The sequence below is a fragment of the Scyliorhinus torazame genome, chromosome 8, assembly GCF_047496885.1.
Source record: "Scyliorhinus torazame isolate Kashiwa2021f chromosome 8, sScyTor2.1, whole genome shotgun sequence".
Taxonomy (NCBI): Eukaryota; Metazoa; Chordata; class Chondrichthyes; order Carcharhiniformes; family Scyliorhinidae; genus Scyliorhinus; species Scyliorhinus torazame.
In genome coordinates this window covers 110,561,305-110,587,565 of record NC_092714.1, presented here as the reverse complement: position 1 = coordinate 110,587,565, position 26,261 = coordinate 110,561,305, and the positions used below count along the sequence as shown (strand labels likewise).

Here is a 26,261-nt window from a genome sequence, read left to right as displayed (position 1 = left end):
CAAGGGAATGACAGCCGGAAGGAGGGCACGGGAAACGGTAACAAACTTGGCATCTACAGGAGCAGAGGACAAGGAAAATCTGGGCGAAAGACGTGGTGAACGGCTGAAGCGGAGGTGATTGCGAGATGACAACGGTAGCGAAAACCGTCCGGGAGAAGCAAGCGACAACACCAACACCAGGTCCATTCGCGTATTGCCCTCTGTAATTGTTCTGTAATTGTTTCCCCGGCACCCAAATGTATATTTCCCTCCCCCCCAGTTTCCCCCCTCCCCCACAAACAGATGCCTACTTATGTGCTAAAAACAATATTGCCAATTGTACAGAGCTGTGGTTGTTGAGCTAGCACACAATACCCTACCAGTTATTTTATTCTAACTTTCTTTTTTTGTTGTTGTTTGTTTTGTTTTATGTGCGTGTTCCCTTCTCTTCTATGTATATATATATATATGTATTCTATTTTGTGTCCATAACAGTAAATATATTTTATTCAAAAACCAATTAAAAACATTTATTTTAAAAAAGGGTACTCCGTTCACTGTGCTGAAATCATAATTTTACTGAAAGCTACTTGGATATCGAGGCTAACAACTGTACTGTGGAAGGAATAGTAAATTGGAATTCGCCTACTAGAATGAACCAAGATATGTAAAAAGGATGAGAAGATTCAAGAATATAATAGCAATGAATCCGTGTCTTTTGAGGGTTAAGTGCACACTAAACGTAATGTTACTGCATACTGCTAAATTACTGGTGAGAGGAAGACTCTCGTCAGCATTATGCTGATGAAGCCATAGATTAGCAATGTTGAGTTCATTAATTTCAGGGTACTTAATGTTTAAATACATCTTGCTATATTTCACAAAGGCTCATATGCATGTATGATGTGTTACCAAATCTTATTCAAATCCTGCATTGCAGCAGAAGCTGCAGGCTGCTTGATTCTTCCAATAAGTGATCTGCTACTAAATTCAGTTACAATTACTATACAGGGTGCAGGATTCAATGATCTCTGCTTGCACTGCAATTGACTTTATAAGACAAGAAATGGCCTACATTGAAGTAAGGTGATGTGCAACCTACTGTAAGGTCACATAGATGCAAAAGACTTCAGGCCTACTGTTCCAGACACAATTATTCAGAATCATGTGCTGGCTATTGTGGCTAATCAATGAGGCCATCTTTTCATAGAACCATAGAATTTACAGTGCAGAAGGAGGCCATTCGGCCCATCGGGTCTGCACCGGCCCTTGGAAAGAGCATCCTACCCAAGTCCACACCTCCACTCTATCCCCCGTAACCCCAAGAATCGAACCTGGGACGCTGGTGCTGTGAAACAACAGTGATAATCATTGTGCCACCGTGCCACCCTTTTCAATGAAGATATCCAGACACAATCATAGATCGGTCAATTGCAATGCCATAAGTCATAACCTGATCCTCCAGTTCCAATTCTCAGTGGCTGGGAAAGAACTGACGATACATAAAATATCAGCTCTTTGCAATCCATCGATGTCTCAAGAATATGGAAGAACAATAGTGATGTATATTCACTATTGCCTTGCAGCAAAATGTGATCATAAGACCATAAGATGTTGAAGCAGAAGTAGGCCATTTGGCTCATTGAGTCTGCTCCACCATTCAATGAGATCATGACTGATCTGATATGATAATCCTCAATTCCACTTTCCTGCCTTATCCCCATAAGCCTCGATTCCCTTACTGATTAAAATCTGTGTATCTCAGCCTTGAACGTACTTAATGACCCAGCCTCTACAACCGTTTGCGGTAAAGAATTCCACAGATTCCTTTCCTTCTGGGAGACAGAATACATCCTCAACTCTGTCTTAAATGGGTGACTCCTTACTCTGAGATTATGTCCTCTGGTCCGAGACTCTCCCAAAAGAGGAAACAACCTCTCAGCATCTAACCTGTCACCCCCCCCTAAGAATTCTATATGTCTCAATAAGGTCAGCTCTCACTCTTCTAAACTCCAATGAGTACAGACCCAACAGACTCAACCGCTCCTCATAAGAAAATCTGTCCATACTCGGGATCAACCTAGTGAGCCTTCTCTGGACTTCCTCCAATGTCAATACACCTTTGCTTAGATAAAGGGACCAGAACTGTTCACATTGGTCCCGGTGTAGTTTTCTGCCTTGCATAATTTGAGCAAGATTTCCCTATGTTTTTACTCCATTCCCTTTGACATAAAGGCCAACATTTCATTTGCCATCCCTATTACCTGCTGAACTTGCATGTTAGCTTTTCATAATTTCTTCAGGAGGATCTTCAAATCCCTCTGTGCTGCAGCTTTCTGCAGTCTTTCTCCATATAAATAATATTCAGCTCCTTTATTCTTCCCACCAAAGTGCACAACGTCACATGTCCTACATTTTATATCCTACTTTGCAAGATTTTGCCCTTTTGCCCTTTTGTCACTTAACTGTATATATCCCTCTGTAGACTCTTTCTGTCATTGTCACCTTCCCCCCGACAATAAAAAAATAAAGAATCATTGCTCTCACTGCATAAAGTGCAAGATAAATGTTATATTTTGTTATATTATTCAAGAAGAGTTTGGAACTATACCATTATGTGCATGTATACAGCTATTTCCAGAACGCCACATCACTCATTACTACAATGCAGTCAGTGCGCCAAAGGTACAGTGTATCATTCCACAGCACACGCTGGGATCTGAGAAATATATTCAATGTCAGCTCCAGCATTTGTGTCTAAAAGTTGTGATTACTTTGAGTTGCTGGAAACCACAAGACATCAAAAGGTGGGTTTAGATTGTTCCCAACATCAATCCCTCTTTAGTGTATCAGCAACAAACAGACATATCACAGGCACAGTCTCTGAAACAAAATTATTGTTTAAAAATGGTGTCTTACCAGTGTTGTGAAGAAATAATGATAATACTCAGTCATCATTCCCATCGAAAGGATCTGCAAAGGGAACAAACCAATGTCAAACAAAAATAAATAACGTGTTCGTTATACAGCACCTTTCACATCCTCAGGAATTAAAGGAATACTTCACAGCCAATTAATTTCTTTTGAAGTTTAATCAATGTTTTTATGCAGGAGGTAGCGGCTGAGAATTTACACATTGAAATATGTCACAATCAGCTGCAAGCTTTTGGTGGTACTGGCTGTGCGATACATTTTGGCCAGGAAAATTCATGTGCTTTTCCTCGTATAGTGGTGTAGGAACCTTTTTCATATCCAGTGGGACATGCCAGGTTCAAAATTCCATTTGAAAGACAGCACAACGCACCTGGGGTTTCACTCTGAGTTGGAGAAGCCTGTTAATTAGCATAATGCTAAAAGCAGATGGGGAAGCAGGTAGAATTGATCAGGGCAGCAGCAAGCAGGTTGTAGCTGGCCACCTATTTGGGGCGGGGGAACAGTAGGTGTTCTGCAGCCCTGAGAAAAGTGGGAGACTTCAAAAGGGCATAGCGGGTTTATACTGGGGAAGCCATGCCCAATATATTGGTGGTCAATTATACAAACAGGGAAGCCAAGAGTGTAGGTCAGGTGCCATTTGAGTAATGCCACAATTAGGGATCTGGATCAGGAAGGAGAGGCAGGCAAGGATCAGGAAGGAGAGGCAGGCAAAGCGAAGGGGTGAAAATAAGTCTGGGAGAGTGATTGGTGGCTCGGACGTTGCTTCACATTCACAATTTGCAACTGCAGGGAAACTTCATCATAATATTGATTCTCAGTGTCCTTTATATCAGTTATGGCTGGGATTTGCCAGACCCGTCTGCCGTGCAACCGGAAATTCCAGCCCAAAGTCAACGGACCATTGGCTGGGTCCATCAAATTTTCCATCCCACCCTTGACGATTCCCACTGCGGGCAAGTCTGAAAAATCCCAGTGTATGTTTTTGAAGCCAAACTATTGTGGCATGAAACATTGGAAAATCCAATCACATTGCCACTTACAAACATGACTGGTATTGTATCCAAATATTGACAAATTTACAATGAAGTCTTCTATAGACAGAGCCCTGACATGAATTTTGAATTAGAATACAACAAACCATCCATCATTTTAAACACATCACAAAACAACCGTTCCACAGCAGTGGTGTTCACCATGAAACATTTATTTCAAAAATAAACAATCGTTGTTTCAGATAATGTCATCTATATTTAGTTTGAAATCGAATGTTGTCAAGATTAACAGAATCAGCCTGGAATTGTGTGATGTGAACGTTGACCATTCTGCCCCCTCGGCGGCTATTGTGCTTGTGTCAGCAGCGGTGAGTCCCATCCAAACTCCGAGTTTCAAGGTGTGACAAGAGCACTGAAAATTAGGTTATGGCCTCGCCTGTCTGTATATGCCCGGCATCACTTTGGGTTGAATCTCCTACCAGTCGTCTAAAATGTTCCATTCAAAATGTCAAATATATGCAAATCAAGGTTCAGCACTTGGGCCAAGTGTGAAACTCTATTGTCAACAACTTCAGCATGCTACTCATTAATTCTATGGAAGACTCAAATCCGGGGCTGGAATGATGGGGAGGGCATTATTTCCAGTAATAGTTAAAGACATCAGCAGCTGCTCTCAGTTAAGTCACTAGTTTGTTCATTTTAACTGTTAATGTGCTGCTTCCGTGGTCTTGTCCGCTGACATTACACTTTCCAGATTTCTTACCAGCCACATTGGAATTTTGACCAGTGGCTTGTGGCAAACTTCAGGTTGTGATTATGTTTTTGGTGATTGTGGTGTGATCCATTGTGGCTGGAAGAGTAACAAACAAGAGTCCCAGAGATCTGCAGCTCCATGGAAAAGAGGCAGAAGGAGGGAAGGTTTTAGGAAACCTCATGCCAACATAATGGCCAAGAAATTCGGTAAGGTAGCCCCCCCAGAGTCCTCTTGTCTTTGGTCCTGTTTGCCAGGTTCCCGGGGAAATTGGTTGACAAACCCAACCCATCTAATTGTATTTCACGAAAGGATCTCGAAAGCCGCGAAAAAGATGGTTGGGAAGAAGGGTACGAGTGATAGTCTTCGATGGAGCCAGAGAGAGTGCGAAATTCATTGGGAGGAAAGACGGCGGAGGCGACCTTGTCGGGTAGGGCCGCTCCTATCATAGTAGAAAGGCTGACTGGGGGTAATGGTAATCAAATTTAAGAAACAATTTGGCAAATACTTGAAAAGGCAAGAAAGGGAAATGGAGACCCTCAATAGGTCCATTGAAGATGCATTGGGTCCAATAAGAGAGAAGTTGGGAAGGACTTTGGATGCCGTGCAAGAGCATGGAGAGATACTGAAAAAGGTGGAAGAGATCCTGCCGTGGCATAGCGACCAAATAGCCTTGCTGGAAGCTGACGTGCTGGTGGTGGAGGAGAGGAGTAAGGCCCGGTGGGCAAAGCTGGAGGACCTGGAGAACAGGTTGAGGAGACAGAGCCTCAGGATTGTAGGGTTGGCAGAGGGGTGGAGGGCCAGAGGTCAACCGAGTACTTTGCTCAGATGTTTGCAAAGTTGTTGGGGGGGGCGGGGATGACTAGACGTCCCTTTCTGAGCTGGATAGGGCCCACCAAACACTCCAGCAGAGGCCTCGAGCGAATGGACCACCATGGGTGGTGATAATTAGTTTCCACAGCTACCAGAAGAAAGAGCGGGTCCTGAAATGAACCAAAGAGAGCCGGGATGTGAGTTGGGAAGGAAGAAACATCCAAATTTATCAAGGTGTTGGGGCAGAGCGAGCAAAGAGGCATGCGGCCTTTAATAAGGTGAAGTCGGCGCTATTTAAAAGTGTAGTGCGTTTTGGTGTGGTGTACCCGGCGATGTTGAGAGTTACGCATAACTCAAAAAATAATTATTCCGAGATGGTAGAGGAGGGGGAGGCTTTTGTCAAGGAACAAGGACTTTAATGAATTGAAAGGGTTTGAATGGGACTTTAATGGGTGTTGTTGGGATGGGATTGTTGGGGATATTTCAGTTTTTGTATTTATGTTTGGTCATCTGGGGTTTAATATTCTGTATATATTGTTGGGGGTGTGATGAGAGGGAAATGTAGTCGGAAGTAATTGTTAAGGCATTAATGTGGACATAAATGGCCCAATGTAGGATCTTGAGAATTGTAAAGGCTTTAGCTTAGATAGTTCTGTTGCAGCGGGAGTGGACAAGGGAGTTTCTGGTATTTTCTTTGTCATCGGTAGTGGGGCCTGGCAGGGGGCTACCACACTTGACGATAGTGTTAAGCTAGTAAACGTGAGTGAGGTGGAGGAACCTGCTTGGACAGGTTTCCATGTGTCTAGTGTGTTGGCTTGGTGGGGGGGAGAGGGATGGTAAGGAGGGAGCATTGTTCGGTTGGAGGTAGTTTGCAGGTTCTTGGGTTGGGAGGGAGAGGAGTAGAATGCTGTCAGTGACTGGGGGTTTTACTGTGTCTCGCCTTATAGGTGGGGCCACTGGGCATCTTGGGTGGGCCTTGGCTCCAGGAGCTTAGAATAAGGATGGGGTAATTCTTAACAATGGAAATGCGTCAATTGAAGGGGGGTGGGGGTGGGAGACCCCCGATCAGACGAGTCACTTGGAATGTTAGAGGTCTAGACGGCCCAGGGAAACATAGAACATAGAACAGTACAGCACAGAATAGGCCCTTCGGCCCTCGATGTTGTGCCGAGCATTGTCCGAAACCAAGATCAAGCTATCCCACTCCCTGTCATTCTGGTGTGCTCCATGTGCCTATCCAATAACCGCTTGAAAGTTCCTTAAGTGTCCGACTCCATTATCACAGCAGGCAGTCCATTCCACACCCTAATCACTCTCTGAGTAAAGAACCTACCTCGGACATCCCTCCTATATCTCCCACCCTGAATCTTATAGTTATGCCCCCTTGTAACAGCTACACCCACCCGAGGAAATAGTCTCTGAATGTCCACTCTATCTATCCTCCTCATTATCTTATAAACATCTATTAAGTCGCCTCTCATCCTCCTCCGCTCCAAAGAGAAAAGCCCTAGTTCCCTCAACTTTTCTTCATAAGACCTATCCTGCAAACCAGGCAGCATCCTGGTAAGTCTCCTTTTCACCCTTTCCAATGCCTCCACATCCTTCCTATAGTGAGGTGACCAGAACTGCACACAATACTCCAAATGTGGTCTCACCAGGGTCATGTATAGTTGCAGCATAACCCCGCGGCTCTTAAACTCAAGCCCCCTGTTAATAAACGCTAACACACTGTAAGCCTTCTTTACGGCTCTATCAACTTGAGTGGCAACCTTCAGAGATCTGTGGACATGAACCCCAAGATCTCTCTGTTCTTCCACATTCCTCAGAACCCTGCTGTTGACCTTGTAATCCGCATTCAAATTTTTTCTACCAAAATGAATCACCTCACACTTATCAGGGTTAAACTCCATCTGCCATTTTTCGGCCCAGCTCTGCATCCTAACATGTCTCTTTGCAGCCTACAACAGCCCCCCGCCTCATCCACTACTCCACCAATCTTGGTGTCATCAGCAAATTTACTGACCCACCCTTCAGCCCCCTCCTCCAAGTCATTGATAAAAATCACAAATAGCAGAGGACCCAGTGGTACCCTGTGGTACACTGCTGGTAACTGGTCTCCAGTCTGAAAATTTTCCATCCACCACCACCCTCTGTCTTCTATGTGATAGCCAGTTACTCATCCAATTGGCCAAATTTCCCTCTATCCCACAACTCCTTACTTTCTTCATGAGCCGACCATGGGGATCCTTATCAAACGCCTTACTAAAATCCATGTATACGACATCAATTGCTCTACCTTCATCTACACATTTAGTTACCTCCTCAAAGAATTCAATCAAATTTGTGAGGCAAGACCTACCCTTCACAAATCTGTGTTGACTATACCGGATTAAGCTGCATCTTTCCAAATGGTCATAAATCCTATCCTTCAGGACCTTTTCCATTATCTTACCGACCACCGAAGTAAGACTAACCGGCCTATAATTATCAGGGTCACTCCTATTCCCTTTCTTGAACAGAGGAACAACATTCACCACTCTCCAGTCCTCTGGCACTATCTCCGAGGACAGCGAGGACGCAAAGATCAAAGCCAACGGCTCTGCAATCTCATCCCTTACCTCCCAAAGAATCCTTGGGTATATCCCATCTGGCCCAGGGGACTTGTCGACCCTCAGGTTTTTCAAAATTGCTATCACATCCTTCCTCAGAACATCTACTTCCTCCAGCCTACTCGCCTGAATCACACTCTCATCCTCAAAAACATGGCCCCTCTCCTTTGTGAACACTGAAGAAAAGTATTCATTCAATGCCTCTCCTATTTCTTCTGACTCCATGCACAAGTTCCCACTACTGTCCTTCACCGGCCCAACCCTCACCCTGGTCATTCTTTTATTTCTCACATAAGAGTAAAAAGCCTTGGGGTTTTCCTTGATCCGACCCGCCAAGGACTTCTCATGCCCCCTCCTAGCTCTCCTGAGCCCTTTTTTCAGCTCATTCCTTGCTACCTTGTAACCCTCAAGCGACCCGATTGAACCTTGTTTTCTCATCCTTACATACTCTTCCTTTTTCCTCTTGACAAGACATTCAACCTCTTTTGTGAACCATGGTTCCCTCACACGGCCATTTCCTCCCTGCCTGACAGGGACATGCCTATCAAGGACACGCAGTATTTGTTCCTTGAACAAGCTCCACTTTTCATTTGTGCCTTTCCCTGACAATTTCTGTTCCCATCTTATGCTCCCTAATTCTTGCCTAATTGTATCATAATTACCCCTCCCCAATTATAAACCTTGCCCTGCCGTATGGCCTTATCCCTCTCCATTACAATAGTGAAAGACACCAAATTGTGGTCACTATCTCCAAAGTGCTCTCCCACAAACAAATCTAACACTTGGTCCGGTTCATTACCCAGTACCAAATCCAATGTGGCCCCCCCTCTTGTCGGCCTATCCACATATTGTGTCAGGAAACCCTCCTGCACACACTGTACAAAAACTGCGCCATCCGAACTGTTCGATCTATAGAGCTTCCAATCAATATTTGGAAAGTTAAAGTCACCCATGACAACTACCCTAAGACCTTCACACCTAACCAAATCTGTTTTGCAATTTCTTCCTCCGCATCTCTATTGCTATTTGGGGGCCTCTAGAAAACGCCTAACAATGTGACCGCTCCTTTCCTATTTTTAACTTCGGCCCATATTACCTCAGTAGGCAGATCCCCTTCAAACTGCCTTTCTGCAGCCATTAAACTATCCTTAATTAACAATGCAACTCCTCCACCTCTTTTACCACCTTCCCTACTCTTACTGAAACATCTATACCTCGGAACTTCCAACAACCATTCCTGTCCCTGTTCTAACCATGTCTCCGTAATGGCCACAACATCGTAGTCCCAAGAACCAATCCACGCTCCAAGTTCACCTAACTTATTCCGGATGCTCCTTGCATTGAAGTAGACACACTTCAATCCACCTTTCTGCCTGCCGGTACACTCCTGCGACCTTGATACCCTCCCCAGTACCTCACTACTCTTGACACTGGCTTCTGGAACACAGCTTGTTTTCCCAGCACCCTGACAAATTACTTTAAACCCTCCGAAGAAGCGTAGCAAATGTCCCTCCCAGGATATTGGTGCCCCTCTGGTTTAGGTCCTGTCTGTACAGGTCCCACCTTCCCCAGAATATGCTCCAATTATCCATGTACCTGAAACCCTCCCTCCTACACCATCCCAAAGCCACGTGTTTATCTGCACTCTCTTCCTGTTCCTCACCTCACGAGCACGTGGCACCGGCAACAAACCAGAGATGACAACATGGTTTGTCCTGGCTCTCAGCTTCCACCCTAGCACCCTAAATTTCTGTTTTAAATCCCCGTCCCTTCTCTTACCTATGTCTTTGGTACCGATGTGTACCACGACTTGTGACTGCTCCCCCTCCCCTTTAAGGATTCTGAAAACACGGTCTGAGACGTCACGGACCCTGGCACCTGGGAGGCAACATACCATCCGTGAGTCTCTTTCGCTGCCACAGAACCATCTATCTGTCCCTCGAACTATCGAGTCCCCAATAACTATTGCTCTCCTGCTCTCCCTCCTTCCCTTCTGAGCCACAGGGACGGACTCAGTGCTGGAGATCCGTTCACCATGGTTTACCCCTGGTAGATCGTCCCCCTCAACAGTATCCAAAATAGTATATTTTCTACTGAGGGGAACGACCGCAGAGGATCCCTGCACTGACTGCTTCCTCCCAGCCCCTCTCACCGTCACCCATCTACCTTGATTCTTCGGAGTAATTACATCCCTGAAGCTACTATCTATGACCACCTCTGCCTCCCGAATGATCCGAAGTTCATCCAGCTCCAGCTCCAGTTCCCTAACGCGGTTTCTGAGGAGCTGGAGATGGGTGCACTTCCCACAGGTGAAATCAGCAGGGACACTGACGGCGTCCCTCACCTCAAACATTCAGCAGGAGGAACATTGCACTGCCTTCCCTGCCATCCCCTCTAGATAAAAAAAAGAAAAAGAAAGAAACTGCTTACCTGTTATTCACTCTACCCCTTAGGTTAAAGGAGGTGGAAGGGTGGGGGACACTATAACTATAGTGTCTAGGGTTTAGAAACTGCCCAACTTAAATACAGGTAAAAATAAAACACTTAACCAGCAACCACTGCGCCCCACACGAGAACAGCAATCAGCTGTTATGGGCCTGCGCAAACAATTTCAATCTTTACTACTTACCCAGCAGTCACTCTGACCTCACTCCAACCGGATTCAGCTGGAAACACCCAACAGTAAGTTTAAAAGAAAATTTACTCCCCTTCTCAGCAAGCACTCACTCAGCAACCACTGCGCCCCGCACGATAACACCTCAGGGAAAATAAAAACTACTTACCATTCATCAGCCAATCACTTACCTGCAGGCTGTGACGTCACGGTTCAACTTCTTTCTACTTCTACCTGCCCTCGAGGCTCCCTCTTGATCTTTACTCGGCTGGGATCCTTACAGTGATTGTCTTTTTTTTTTTGGTTAGAGGGGGAGGTAGGGAGAGGAACACTGAAGAAGTGTTCCAGGTTTAACTGTCACTTGACGACAGCTCCTCCACAAACCACCTTCAAGATACGGTGACCGCAATGCACTGATGCAAATTTTCCCGCAACAGCCAATCAGGTGCTCTGCTCTACTGCCCTCTGCTGGATGCTTGCCTTCACTTGAACACCTAGGGTGTCTTGCTCAGGGACACTTTCTGGATGCAGTGGCCGCAATGCACTGATGAAAATTTTCCCCGCAACAGCCAATCAGGAGCTCCACACTACTGCCCTCTGCTGGATGCTTACCTTCACTTGATCACCGAGGGTGTCTTGCTCAGGTACACTTTCTGGATGCAGTGACCGCAATGCACTGATGCAAATTCTACCCGCAGCAGCCAATCAGCAGCTCCACTCTACTGCCCTCTACTGGAAACAATCAAGAATTTTCTCTCATCTGATGTGGTGCTTCTGCAGGAGACCCAAATGTGGGTCAGGGATTAGATGAGGCTCTGAAAGGGCTGGGTGAGCCAGGTGTTTCACTCAGGTTTTGATAGCAGGGGCCGGAGGGTGGCAATTTTAATTAATAAAAGTGCTGTTTTTTTCGGGGAAGGGTTGTAGCAGATCAGGGACATAGGTATGTGATAGTCACTGGGATACTGGAAGGTAGGTTAGTGGGGCTGGTGAACATGTACCCACCAAATTGGGGTGGTGTAACATTCATGAGGAGATTGTTGGCCAGAATAAGGATTTGGACACACATCAGTTGATTCTGGGGGAAATTTGAATCTGAAACTTGACCAGTGTAGGCCGAAATCATTGGCCACTTGCAAAGGCATTGTTGGCATTTATGGAGGGGATGGGGGATGGGGGGTTGGTGGTGGGGACGGGGGGTGGGGACGGGGGGTGCAGATCCCTGGCAGTTTATGCATCCTGACGGTAAGGAACTTCCATTTTCTCACCAGTACATAAAATATATTCGAGGATAGATACTTTTCTGCTGGCAAGGTCTCTTCTTCCTCAGGTGAAGAAAACTAAGTACTCAGCGATAATCATACGACAGGGGGCCTCCCAGGAGATTATCCAGGTCAGAGGCTGGGGTGCAGATTATTGTCCGCTCTTGACAATGTTAATGGAGTATTTGAAATGTTTTTAAGAACCTTTATAGATTGGAGCAGTCAGGATTGGAGGCGGTTTGCTGTGATTCCTGCCCTGCGATCTGGGTCCCAGTTGGTGGCTGTCTTCTGGGGCGACCAGACCTGGATGGGCCTGGCTGCTGCTCAGGTGTCCCAGGTGGTGTGGTGCTGCCCTGTTCTGCCCACTGCCCACCAGTTGTGCCAGGGACAGGAAGGGGGGGGGGGGAGGGGGGAGTCCGAGGTGCTGCAGTGTTCTGGCACCTCCCTTGCGGGCGTCACTAGCACAGGCCCCATCATCTCTTCCTTCCTCGGGGTGCCCGATGGCCCCGGGGCTACTCCATGGGATGGGGGTGCGAGTTGAGCTATCCCCTAAGGCACTCCCGCGATCTGGTGCTGTCAGTCCTGGAGGCCCACTCTGGTCTCGACCGGGATCTGCATGCTCGCGCCCATGAGGCACAGGGAATGGACCATTTCTGTCTGGGTCTATGCACATCACGCTGCGACTATGCCACCACCCTCTGGGTCTGTGTCACATCAGCCGGTGACTGTGCCATCTCCCTCTGGGACTGGGCCACCTCCCTCTGAGTCTGTGCCACATCGACCAGTGCCTGAACAATGCTGTCAGCGTTCTCAGCCATGGCCTGCTGTGACTGGGCCAAGTTCAGGAGCGCTGCTGCAATGTCTAAGTGGCTCTGGCACATGGCTGCTTGTGAGAGGGCAGCCCTGTCCTGGGCCTCGGCCAGCGGATGCACAGAATACCCCAGCCCTTGGATATGCTGATTCATAGCTGAAACCCTCGCCCCCAATGCCTCCACCGTGGATGCTACCCGTGTGGTGTTGGCCTAGGTGGCACGCATGGTTGCCACTACCTCCTTATCCTACAAGCAGTTGAAGTCCTCCAACTGCGTCTACAGGTACTGACTGGGTGCTCGCCGACAACCGCTCATGTAGTCCCTGCAAAAGGTCTCCACATATTTCATACAGGAATACGAAAGCTGAATCATTCCTACACAGTCCGTTAAAGGACTGTAATTTTATTACAGAAAGGAAAACATCCTGATATGCTATAGGAGCCAACAGAGCATCGAAGGCTTCAATCACCTGTTTCAATATTTGGGCTGCAGTTGAATATGTACAGTCAAATATCACGAAGAACTCCTTCCCCCTTTTCATCTGCTTCAGAAGAGGCTTGGTATCTCTATTTCCTGATGGCAACTGGCGGATTTTAACCTTAATGTTAAATCTGGAGGGAGCTTTCATTAATTCTTGCAAGCGAATGAGACCTAGTGGATAGAAAAGCACAAAACGTAACGTCAAAATCATATAACTGTATGTACCTGAAATAATCCCTGTTTCACTATCTATATCTCAACTTTAAAATTTTTTAATACATATTAAGGAAAAAGTGGTAAATCATAAACTGTCCTATGGCGTGTAGAATTGTAGATTTGAGTTAATTGGCCTTATTTGCCGGTTAGTAGTGCCCCTAAGAGACCGAAGATCAGTACATTATACATAAATTTCCTGATCTCGCTTCATATGGGAAGACTTATATGCATGCTGTGCATCGTTCATTGATCATTTATTCCAGGGGCTGAATTTTTACGAAATGCCACTAGAGAGCAAGGCACCCACAGCAACCAAAATATTAATACATTATAAATATACAGGGAAGAACATCTTACCTGAATCATCAAAGTACGCTTTGTTTGCATTACTTGGTTCTGAAATAGGACTGAAATCTACTCAACTGCTATTGAGATCCCTAACGTATCTTCCAAAAGACATTTGATACAGTACCGCATAACAAACTTGTGAGCAAAGTTATAGCACGTGGAATAAAGTGGCACTATGGATATGAAATTCGTTGATTGACATGGCAACACAGAGTAGTAATCATGGGATTTTGTAGAAGTCTGTAATAGATACTTAGAACTATATTTTATCTAATAGCTTAAGGGCAGCACAGTAGCACAGTGATTAGCACTGTGGCTTCACAGCTCCAGGGTCCCAGGTTCGATTCCTGTCTGGGTCACTGTCTGTGCGGTGCCTGCACGTTGTCCAAGTGTCTGCGTGGGTTTGGAATGGAATGGAAATCGCTTATTGTCACAAGTAGGCTTCAAATGAAGTTACTGTGAAAAGCCCCTAGTCGCCACATTCCGGCACCTGTTCGGGGAGGCTGATACGGGAATTGAACCATGCTGCTGGCCTGCCTTGGTCTGCTTTCAAAGCCAGCGATTTAGCCCTGTGCTAAACAGCCCCCGGGTGCTCCGGTTTCCTCCCACTAGTCCCGAAAGACGTGCTGTTAGGTGAATTGGAAATTCTGAATTCTCCCTCCGTGTACCCGAACAGGTGGCGGAATGTGGTGACTAGGGGCTTTTCACAGTAACTTTATTGCAAAGTAAGCCTACTTGTGACAGTAAAGATTATTATTATTAAAATTGCAAGCACCACTTTCTTCAGCTCAGAAATACAGCCAGCCATTTTATTTTTCAAAATTTAAACAAGGAATTTAAATATCTTGACAACTTGATAGTTCCACCGACATCCCACACATGCACGTCTGTGCTTAAAAATCGTAAGTATAAACTGCGGGAAACAAACCTCACTCCAGCAAAAATGGGGTCTGTTTGAAAGCTGCATTGAGTTCAAATGGCCCTGCTGACTTTGTGTTTCCCATTTTTGTGAATCACACCTACCTCCTTTCCCCTACCGGCAAACCAGAACTTGCCAGAAACGGGACTGGGACTTTCGGTGTGGCGTTTCCATGACTCTGAATATCTGGGCCATCAGTGATGAGAGAACCCACAGAGGAAGATTAAATCATTTATGGCTTGGATATACTTGAACAACGAGGAGCATACTCCTCCCACTATCACAATGAGATTTTTACTGCTCTTCTGTTACCTTATTTTGTACTATCTTCATTGTTACTGTGTGAAAATCTTTCTACTTCCATCTCCAATTAATTAAATGATGGCCAAGCTGTTTTGGATTTTGTCCGCAATCCATGTTTGATAAGGATCAACAATTTGGGCGAAATTCAAGGGGTCAGATTACTCTGCAGCAGTTATTTATCTGCAATTCTTTATTGCTGAATGTAGGGGATTTTTTCGCTCAATTGGCTGGATGGCTGGTTCGTGATGCGGAGCAATGCCAACAGCGCGGTACAATTCCTATACCGGCTGAGGTTATTCAAATCACCCCCAGTCAGCTCTCAAAGGGGAGAACAGTCTGGTTCTCTGGGACTGTGGTGACATTTACATTGCTGAATGTAATTACTGATGTTTGTCAAAATAAAAGAACGGAAGTCAGAACCTTGAAATGCATTTTTATTGCTCCTGGCTCAAATTTCCATGCATTTAGAGACATTTACAAAAATCAGCAGTTGTTTAAGCTATTCGAGGCTATAATGCAGCATGAAATTGTCAAATACTTGGGGAAATGCAAGTTAATTAAGGCTAGTCAGCATAGATTTGTAAAAGACAGTCAATATGTGACAAGCAAAACCTTGCATTTGAAATTCCGTTCGAGCCACTCATTTTACAAGGTGTTGTATAATGATTGGGGAAAACTGAATTCCTTTCCTTTGTTCCAATTATATCGGAGAGAACACAGACACAAGATTGGCAGACAAAGGGTCAATTTAAAAGCAGAGAATCCTGGAATGACTACCATCCCATAAGTATATAGATTTTCAGTTGTCAGGTGATAAGTGTAAAGAAGTGTTCTAGGCTCTGTTCAGAAATGTTGAAGAAAGAAGGCTGTTATATTGATCTTTGATTTATTTTTACCTGATGTTTTGTATCTGATGCACTATCAATTATGACGAGACAAGAGTAGAGAGTAATCGAGGCTTTACTAAGCAGAGATGTGTGGCCTCCTGCAGTTGCTACCAGAAATGGGTGCAGCTCGGTGTGCACACACATTTATACTCCGCCAACTGGGTGGAGCCAGCAGGCAGGGATCTACCCCTGTACCTGTAGTACAGGAGCCTTACCGTATTACCTCTAATACAACTATTATACAAACAGTGGTGACTACCGCATTCACCCCCTGTTAAAAAGGAGTCCAGCGGGGGAGGTGGAAAAAAAGATACAGGTTTCTGAGAATTTAAAGTTTACAGTCTGGTGAAAATTTACAAATTCAGCAGGTCGAGTGCCTTGATCCTTCGCTGTGAGCGCCTCGGTCCCGGTGGTGATGCAGGCGCCGACTTGGTCACCTGTGACTCCTGGTGCGTGTTGTCCTCACCGTCATCCCCGAGTGGAACCAGTGGGAGGACGGATCGCCCTGGGGTGGGGGCTGTAGTGACGTGCGCTGGGGAGAGGGTGAGTGGCGCTGGGGCAATCGGAGGGGGGGGGGGGAGGGTGGTGGTGGGCCGTGGGTGGGGATCCAGCTGGTGCCAGATCACTGAGGGAGACTGTGTCCTGGCGGCCGTCGGGGTACGCCACGCGTACTGTGGGTTCGCATGAAGTAGTTGTACCCTTTCAACCAGCGGGTCCGCCTTGTGGATTCGCACGTGTTTGCGGAGGAGAACGGGTCCAGGAGCTGCCAGTCACGTTAGGAGCGAAACCCCGGAGGTGGACTTCCTAGGGAAGGCAAGGAGACATTCATGGGGGGTTTCATTAGTCGCAGTGCAGAGTAGTGATTGGATGGAGTGGAGCGCGTCGGGGAGGACCTCCTGCCAGCGTGAGACTGGGAGATTTTTAGACCGCAGGGCATTCCAGACCGTCCCGTTCTCCCTCTCCACCTGCCCGTTTCCCCAGGGGTTGTAGCTGGTCGTCCTGCTTGAGGCAGTGCCTTTGCTGAGCAGGAACTGACGCAGCTCATCACTCATAAAGGAGGATCCCCGGTCGCTGTGGACGTAAGCGGGGAAACCGAACAGGGCGAAGATGCCGTTGAGTGCTTTAATGACCGTGGCAGATGTCAATTCGGGGCATGGGATTGCGAAGGGGAATCGGGAGTACTCATCGACCATGTTCAGGAAATACATGTTTCGGTCGGTGGAGGGGAGAGACCCTTTGAAGTCCATGCTGAGGCGTTCAAAGGGACGGGAGGCCTTCACCAGGTGCGCTCGGTCTGGCGGAGCCAGCAGGCAGGGATCTACCGCCGTACCTGTAGTATAGGAGCCTTACCGTATTACCTCTAATACAACTATTATGCAAACAGTGATGACTACCACAGTATCTTAAAAGCTATCAGGGGTTCAGGTGAAGTGAGACCTAGAAATCCAAAGAGAAAGGCCTCGGTATTGGAACAGTATTGTGATGTGGTAAAGGCAAGAAGAGTGGGACAGGAAGGTACAGAGAGTTTAACAAAAAATATAGATCAACAAAGCTCTCTGCAGGGAAAGAAGTGAAACAATGAAACTAAAGGTTCTTTATCTGAATGCACAAAACATCTGGAATAATATAGATGAATTAGTGGCACAAATAGATGTAAATTATTTAGATCTAATCACCATTGCAGAAACATGGGCCAAAGATTTACACTCCCTGCCAGGTGGGTTCTGAAGCAAGGGGTGGGATGGGGGGGTAGGGTAAAATTGCACGGTAGGAGAGTACAGCAGAAAGGGTATCAGACCAGACAGGGAGCCTGCCCATGCCCCTCTTAGGGCCCTTAGGTGGTCACTTAATGGTCAATTAAGGGCCCTTTTCCACCATCTTCAAATTTTAGGATGGCAGATATCATAGAATTTACAGTGCAGAAGGAGGCCATTCGGCCTATCGAGTCTGCACCGGCTCTTGGAAAGACCCCCCTTTTTAAGCCCACACCTCCATCCTATCCCCGTAACCCAGTAACCCCAGTTAACCTTTTTTGGACATTAAGGGTAATTTATCATGGCCAATCCACCTAACCTGCACATATTTGGACAGTGGGAGGAAACCGGGGCACTCGGAGGAAACCCACACAGACACGGGGAGGATGTGCAGACTCCGCACAGATGGTGACCCAAACCGGGAATCAGTCTTGGGACTCTGGAGCTGAAAAACAACTGTGCTAACCACTGTGCCACCGTGCTGCTGTTAAATGATATAGGTTTGATTTTTACGCCCCACACCTGATCCTCCGACCGGTGAGGGGCTAGCAGCCGCACCACGTAAAATGCATGGCCTTCCCGATATAAACGCTTGGAAAATTGGCGGGTCCGTGGCCACACATGCGCTGAGCGTAACCTGCAGCGGTCGCACCGTACACAATGGTGCCGGCTGCGCGTGGACCCAACCTACCAGATAGTGCCCCCCTGGACATCCCCTCGCCACCCCCAGGCCACCCCCCACCAGTCCCCCTTGTCATCGCTGAAGCTCCCCCCTGGCCACCAGCAAGGCTCCCGCCCAACTGGTGGCGGCACTGGACACAGTCCACAGCCACTACGTCGGGTTCTCCACTACTGAGACCACATGTCCCCTGCGTGGCCGGGAGCTGGGCCCATCGGGGGCAGAGCATAAGGGGAGGGCCTTCAGGTAACGTCTCGAGGCCGTCCCAACAGCGTGCAGCGCGCTCCTCAATGACGCTGTTCTGGAGGGGGCGGAGCATCCAAAAACAGGCATCGCCCCTGATTCCATCATAAAAAGGGATTCTCCGCCCGATCGCCGTTTACAAAATCGGCGTCGGGGAACGGAAAATCAAGCCCCATGTGCTCCAACCCATGGAGAATCGGAACTTTTGTATACTGCTGCTAGGAGCGCCATGTAAAAGGGCCAGCCCGCTGCTCACGTGCATCCCGCCTGAATCCCAATTCCCCAGGCACGTGATTCGCTGGGGACGGGGTTCCCATTCTAAACCGGAGCAGCTTTTAAACGCTCCACTCACCCCTGACTCTCATTCCAGCCAAGAAGATGGCTGCTAAAATACCTGCACCATGCCTCCTTGATGCAGACAGCCACAGGATATTCGATGGCGTTGGGGAGAGGAGGGACACCCTCTTCCTCAGGGTGGGGCAGAGACAACAGCCAACTGTAATGAATCAAGCCTGGGATGAGGTAGCAGATGCAGGGGGTGCTGGCAGCCTCACCAAGAGTGCCGGCATGCAATGCAGGAAGAAGATGGACAACTTCCTTTGAACAGCTCGGATAAATAACCACCTGTGTGACCCAGGCATCACACCCGTCCTGGAAGACACCGGCTTTACTGCACTGTCTTCACCAGCACCATCACATCTGCCCCCAAATCCTTATATGTCATCAACACTCCACCAACCAGCATATCCCTCACAACCCTCCCTCCAGGAACTCCTAACAACACGCCCTGCTCTCTTTGGTCAGGCGTCTTGCCCACATATGCCGCCAGCCAGTACCCCCCATAAAACTGGCATGCATCTCACTATGTCCTTTCTGTGTCCCTAAGGATGATGTGGGCTATAACTGAAGGGCAGATCAGAAGGTGGGTGGGGCATGTCTGAGAATGGGTCCACACCCCTTTTGAAAGAAAAGGCCAAGGGGCTCAGGGGGAGGCTGAGGAGCGAACAGTGGTTGACATGAGAGTCCAATGAAACTTTATCCAGATGTTCCAACCCAAGTGCTTCTATCATCTCCCACAGCCCTGTTCTTCCTAAGAACTGACCCCCTGTCTTTGTCTTCCAGGATCCCCGTCAGATGAGGCCGGACCTTCAGGCAGGCCCTCCCGAGGGATCTGCCGGTTGGAGTGCTGCCCAATCCCAGGAAAGAGCTGCCACCAAGACAGATGTCATGCCTCTGGGAAACATTATCTTATCACTGGTGCAGATGCCGTTTCAGAGCCAGAATTTACAGGAGGGGGTGTCAGCAACATTCCAGCACCTGCAAGTACAACTGGAGAAGTCCAATTGCCGTCAGGCACAGGCGATGTCGCTGACAATGTGTGGCACCCAGGCCAACACCTAGGATAGCATTCATGTTGGAAGGCCTGGGGAAAGAACTCAGAGCTATGTGTCACGATGTCCAAGGCTTGTATCACACTGTGCTGTCCATGGCTGAGGTGCAGGACAAGTGGCCCAGCCACAGGTGGACATATCCCAAGTGCAGATGAACAGTGCTCCAGCACTCCAGAGCTTGCCCCACTCACAATGGGCCATGGCTGAGGCCATCGAGAGCATTGGCTAGCTGGGCACTGACTGAACTTAATCAGTTACAGAGGGACAGACACAGTCACATAGAGACGTGACCGAGGCAACGAGGGTCATGGTTCACTCAGTCAGGAACATGTTCCAGTCACAGATCACTGTGGCTGAGGGCATTGACACAATGGTTCAGACGAAGGCGGGTCTCTAGGACTGGCAGCCTCAGATGATATTAAGGCCTCTGGAGCTCACTCTGGCTGGACCTCCATTCCATTGGGTAGCCCGGGGGCCAGCGAACGCTCCGAGGTCGGTGGAAGAGATGGAGTCCAACCAGGGTCCCCCTGCTAGAACACTCCAGTCCTTCCAACCGGACACTGGCACATCTGATGGGCACCTGGCAGAACAGGGTGGCATGCCATTGTGAAACCCAAAAGTTGACAGGGCCCATCAAGGACCAGGCACTCAAGCGGACTGTCGCCAAAGACATCAAAGGGCACAAGACAAGGTATGCAGCAGGCAGCCTCCACTCCTGATATGCAATCTGGGACACACCGAGAAGGAGAGAGAGGCCACTGATGATCAGAACGTTAGACAACACTAATTGAAGTGAACATAATAAGTCAGTGGGAAGGGCACACAATCTGTAAAAACACACCATTAAACACTTTACCACCACCAATCCAATCTGCCTCTGACTGTTGTCCCACGAGTGAGAAGATTGGGCCCGGGCTGGGGCTGAGTCTTGCATCCCACAGGCATCCATCCTCACTAAGAAGTGACAGGCCATGGGAGCCCCAGTGTGGGAAAGCCAAGTATGACAGCACCCCCTGTCCATGACCCCAAAGCTTGCTCCATCTCCACCATCCCCCCTCCCCCCCAAAATAATATGCACCATCAGAAGGAGTCCCCATTGCACACCCAGGGATCATCCAGGCAGACAGTGGTATGTTATCTAAATGACAGGAGTCAGACTTTGTCAGACGATGAGGGGAACCAGAGGTATTTTCTCAGCGAATTCTCATCATCCTTCGTCTCTCAGACAAGACCCACTGATACTGCCAACCCAGGCCCAACACCCTGGGCAGGATTCTCCCCTACCCAGCGGGGCGGGCCGTCCCGGCGCCGGGGAGTGGCGTGAACCACTCCGGCGTCGGGCTGCCCGGAAGGTGCAGAATCCTCAGCACCTTCAGGGACTAGGCTGGCGCCGGCGGGGTTGGCGGCACGCCAACTGGCGCCGAAGGGCCTGCGCCGGTCGGCGCGAGTTGGCGCATGCGTGGGAGCGCTAGCGTGTGCTGTCGTCATTCCAGCGCATGCACAGGGGGTTTCTCCGCGCCGGCCATGGCGGACCGTTACACTGGCACGGAGGGAAAGAGTGCCCCCACGGCACAGGCCCGCCCATGGATCGGTGGGCCCCCTGGGCCAGATCCCCCCACGCCCCCCCGAGGACTCCGCAGGCCGCCCTCAGACCCAGGTCCCAGCTGGTACGGACCTGGTGTATTTTACGCCGGCGGGTCCTGCCGCAAACGGACGGCCACTCAGCCCATTGTGGGCCGGGGAATCGCTGGGGGTGCCGCTGCCAACAGCCCCCGACCGGCGCGGCACTATTCCCGCCCCCGCTGAAAAACCGGCGGCGGAGTATCCGGCAGCCAGCGTCGGTGCGGCAGGAAGGCGGGGTGGGATTCACGCCGGCGATTCTGTGGTGATGCTGAGTTGACCCTTGGAGATGGAAGCAGGAGTTATGGAAGTGGAAAGGGGTAAAAGGGTAAGGGGAATGTAGGGTGAAGGCTGGGGAAGTGGAGTGGGTGGGCTATAGGACAGATGGGACTGAGAGAAAGTGGGGAAGGATGGTAATGGCGATGGTCTTTTGGCCTCTGAGTCACCGAATTGGGAGCTGATTAGGATCTCCCTGGTTCTACGGCCCTGAAGGACTCATTCTGCAGCCTATTGAGCCAGCTCCGGGTCCTCGGCTGGCCATCGTTATAATCCTCCTCGTCCGTTGTCGCCTATCATTCTTCCCCCTCCTCCCACTTGCCGCGCAATGTTGCACAGGGCACAGCAGGCCACCACGATGTGCACCACCCTCTCGGGGCTGTATTGGAGAGCCCACAAGAGCAGTCCAGGCAGCAGAAGAGCATCTTTAGGAGCCTGATGCACCGCTCGATGACGCTCCTGGTTCCTAAGTCAAAATCATTATAGTACTTCCCAGCCTTAGTCTGGCGCCTTCACACAGGTCATCATCCATGATCTCAGCGGGTAGACTTTTCTGCCCATTAACCAACACACCAACCTCTCATCCGAGGGAGCACTGATGTACAGCTCGTGATAGAACACTGGAGGGGGGGGGGAGATGGAGACTGCCAGCAAGGTGATGCTTCCCTTGACCAACCATCCACAGCCCCCAGAATGGTCACCCTGAGTTTGACTGTTCAGTTACCCTCACCATTCCCCCACTTAGTCCCCCACCCACTTCCTGCTCCCCACCCCTACCCCTTCTAGATCATGTACTTGGCACTGCAGCAGAGTCCACATCAGTGACTTGCACCGGCCCTTGCTGTGCACAGCTTTATCCCACAACCAGTCCCTGTCAAATGGGGCACCAGTGGCTGCCATGAAAGGTGTTTGCGATCGGCTCTCTTACCCCTATCCTGGTTCTTCCAGTGGGGTCTCCTGTGAGTGCCCTCATTGTGTGAGACTTGTGGCTCCCTGCCAAGATGGTGGCAGCTGGTTGTGTGGTGGAGGCGTTCATGCTGTGCAGGCATGTGACTCTATGCTAAGACACTGTTGTACGGGCATGTCCTACAGATGGGGGTAACTGAAGGATGTATGTCTTTGCTGGGAACCTTGCTGCAGTACGAGCACAGAGGCCTTGGCAGGGAGCTGTTCAGGTTTCTTGGGCAGGTCTGGGATCCATACACTGATGCCGTGTGATACCAATGGGGCCCAGTTCGCCTGCAGGGCCTGGAGAATCGCCTGGTCCTTAGGAGTGGGGTGGCTGACAGTCTCACTGGTGAGGCTGTTACTCTGAGAGGGGCTGTGGGCCAGGGAGGGTTCCAGCGGCCACCGGTGCATATAGTCTTTGTGGAGGTTAGCTCTGTTAATCCCTTGTTGCCTCTGCTGTGGAGCTGTGCATCTAAGGAGTGCAATGAGGAATCCCAACAACTGGAGGTCCAGCTATTGAGCTTGGCTATGCCCATCCCCTTGATTATACTGCTGATATGGACGGTGTAGATGTATATCTACAAGATCAGGAGACCTCACAGAATTTCAAGGATACTGTCAGAAATCAGCAGTTTAAACAGTCAGCAGCCCATACGTTACACCTAAGGGGTGAATTGTTAGTTCTTTACGGCAGCAAAGGGAGGTCCAGACACGGCACGTCGATCCCGAGGGGGACACTCCGACTCCACGGGCGAGATTCTCCACTCCCGCGCCGGTTGGGAGAATCGCCTGGGCCGCCAAAATTTCCCGGGACGCCGGTCCAACGCCCTCCCGCGATTCTCCCAAGCGGCGAGAACAGCCCCGTCGGGTTCCGCAGGCTGCAGGCTGGAGAATCGCCGGAGACACCCAAAATGGCGATTCTCCGTCACCCCCGCTATTCTCAGGCCCGGATGGGTCGAGCGGCCAGGCCAGAATGGCGGGCTCCCCCCGGCGCCGTCCACACCTGGTCGTTGCCGTCGGGAACAGCGCGGGAATGCTGGGGGGTCAGCCTGCGGGGGGGGATCCTGCATCGGGGGGTACCTCAAATGTGGGATGGCCCGCGATCGGTGCCCACCGATCGTCGGGCCGTCCTCTCTGAAGGAGGACCTCCTTCCTTCCGCGGCCCCGCAAGATCCGTCCCCCATCTTCTTGCGGGGCGGACTCGGAGAGGACGGCAACCACGCATGCGCGGGTGATGCCAGTTATGCGGCGCTGGCCGTGTCATGTATGCGGCGCCGCCTTTATGCGGCGACAAGGCCTGGCGCGTGAAGAAGACGCGGCCCCGCTCCTAGCCCATTATTGGGCCCTGAATCGGTCGGATAGGGGCCGTTTCGCGCCGTCGTGAACCTCGACGGCGTTCACGACGGCGTGGGCACTTCGGCGCGGGAGTGGAGAATCCCGCCCCACACCTTTGTCATCATGTCGATCCCCACTAGTCCCAGAGCTCCAGTATGCACCACCCAGAGAGCCAGAGACACTTAGCTGGGAGAGAATCGGTGGGGGCGCGGGGAATTCCTGTCACGCTGCTCCAATGTTGGTCGCTGGAGAATCGCCGCCAATTACGCTTGCGTGGTCGCCGCGGCGTCAGTCCGTGGCCGCTGAAATAGGCCCCCGCGGCGATTCTCTGCGGGCGACTCGCCGCTGTGGTTTACATCTGGTACCACCCGGCGGGAGCTGCGACCCGCGGCCTCGGTTGTGGTCCTGGTGGGGTCAGGACGGATCTGACTCCGGGGGGAGCCTCTGCGGTGGCCCGCGATCGGGGGCCTTCCTCCGTGCGGGCCCGCTGTGCAGCTCTGCCATGTTGGCGGTGCCCGCGCCAAAGTGAGCCGCCGCGCACATGCGGCTGCTGTGCGCATGCGTGGCCGCACAGTCTGGGCCCCTCCGGCAGACAGAGCTGTGGGACGCACGCCAGGGCCCTGCTAGCCCCCTGGAAAACAGAGAATCACCCCGGACGTTCGAGGAACAAGTCCGGAGTGATTCTCTCTTGTTTTCCGGCGGGCGTGGGGACTTAGTCCCAAAAAGGGAGAATCCCGGCCAAGGACAAAGGTACTTACCTCCTTGCTCTCCCTCAAAGGCCATGGTGCCAGGACCCCATTTGTAAATACCTGCACCAAATCAAGCCTGTGTGACTGCCGGCTGGGAGGTTAGCATAATGAGGGGGGCGGCCACCAGCCCGTTAATCGCATTCAAATTAATGCAAATTCAAATGAATGAGCTGTTTGCAGGTTCTTGCCGATGCGGAGTGGGAAGCCCGCTCTGGCTGGTGGGGCGGGGCCAGAGTCTGGGGACGGGTCTGCCGCCTGGCGCCAATCTCGTTTTTGGCCCGACATGAGATTTTCCACCCGATCGGGATTCCCGATCTTAGCAGTGGGGAATGGAGAATCCTGTCCATTTACAAAGAACAAAGAGAACAAAGAAAAGTACAGCACAGGAACAGGCCCTTCAGCCCTCCAAGCCCGTGCCGACCATGCTGCCCGACTAAACTACAATCTTCTACACTTCCTGGGTCCGTATCCCTCTATTCCCATCCTATTCATGTATTTGTCAAGATGACCCTTAAATGTCACTATCGTCCCTGCTTCCACTACCTCCTCCAGTAGCGAGTTCCAGACACCCACTACCCTCTGTGTAAAAAACTTGCCTCGTACATCTACTCTAAACCTTGCACCACGCACCTTAAACCTATGCCCCCTAGTAATTGACCCCGCTACCCTGGGGAAAAGCCTCTGACTATCCACTCTGTCTATGCCCCTCATAATTTTGTAGACCTCTACCAGGTCGCCCCTCAACCTCCGTTGTTCCAGTGAGAACAAACCGAGTTTATTCAGCCTCTCCTCATAGCTAATGCCCTCCATACCAGGCAACATCTTGGTAAATCTCTTCTGCACCCTCTCTAAAGCCTCCACATCCTTCTGGTAGTGTGGCGACCAGAATTGAAAACTATATTCCAAGTGTGGCCTAACTAAGGTTCTATACAGCTGCAACATGACTTGTCAATTCTTTTACTCAATGCTCCGGCCAATGAAGGCAAGCATGCCGTATGCCTTCTTGACCACCTTCTCCACCTGTGTTGCCCCTTTCAGTGACCTGTGTGTCATAATATACACCAGTATATCATGGTGCAGACACACACTGATGGACACACAGTGGGACCAATCAACACACACAACACCGCAGCCAATCAGCAGTTAGAGCACACGCACTATAAAGACAGGGGACATCAGAGTTCCCGGGCATTCGAGCTGCAGCTAGCTAGTAGGACAGAGCTCACAGCCTGCATCACAGACATTCACCATGTGCTGAGTGCATCGACTGGTTAGGATAAGGCCTATAAAGGTCTTTAGTTAAAGCTAGTATCATGTTAACCCACAATGAGAGTATATTAAACAGTTAAT

General features: G+C 49.7%; 1 protein-coding gene across 1 annotated transcript in view; it reads right to left on the bottom strand.

The window, feature by feature from the left end:
• LOC140428037 (glutamate receptor ionotropic, kainate 1-like) overlaps nucleotides 1-26,261 on the bottom strand; it is a 547,961-nt gene that overhangs the window by 209,880 nt on the left and 311,820 nt on the right. The window contains exons 4-5 of the mRNA XM_072514019.1: nucleotides 13,233-13,414; nucleotides 2,899-2,952 (exon numbers count right to left, since the gene is read on the bottom strand). Of these exons, the coding sequence (XP_072370120.1) occupies nucleotides 2,899-2,952; nucleotides 13,233-13,414 (236 nt within the window). The remainder of the gene's footprint in view (nucleotides 1-2,898; nucleotides 2,953-13,232; nucleotides 13,415-26,261) is intronic.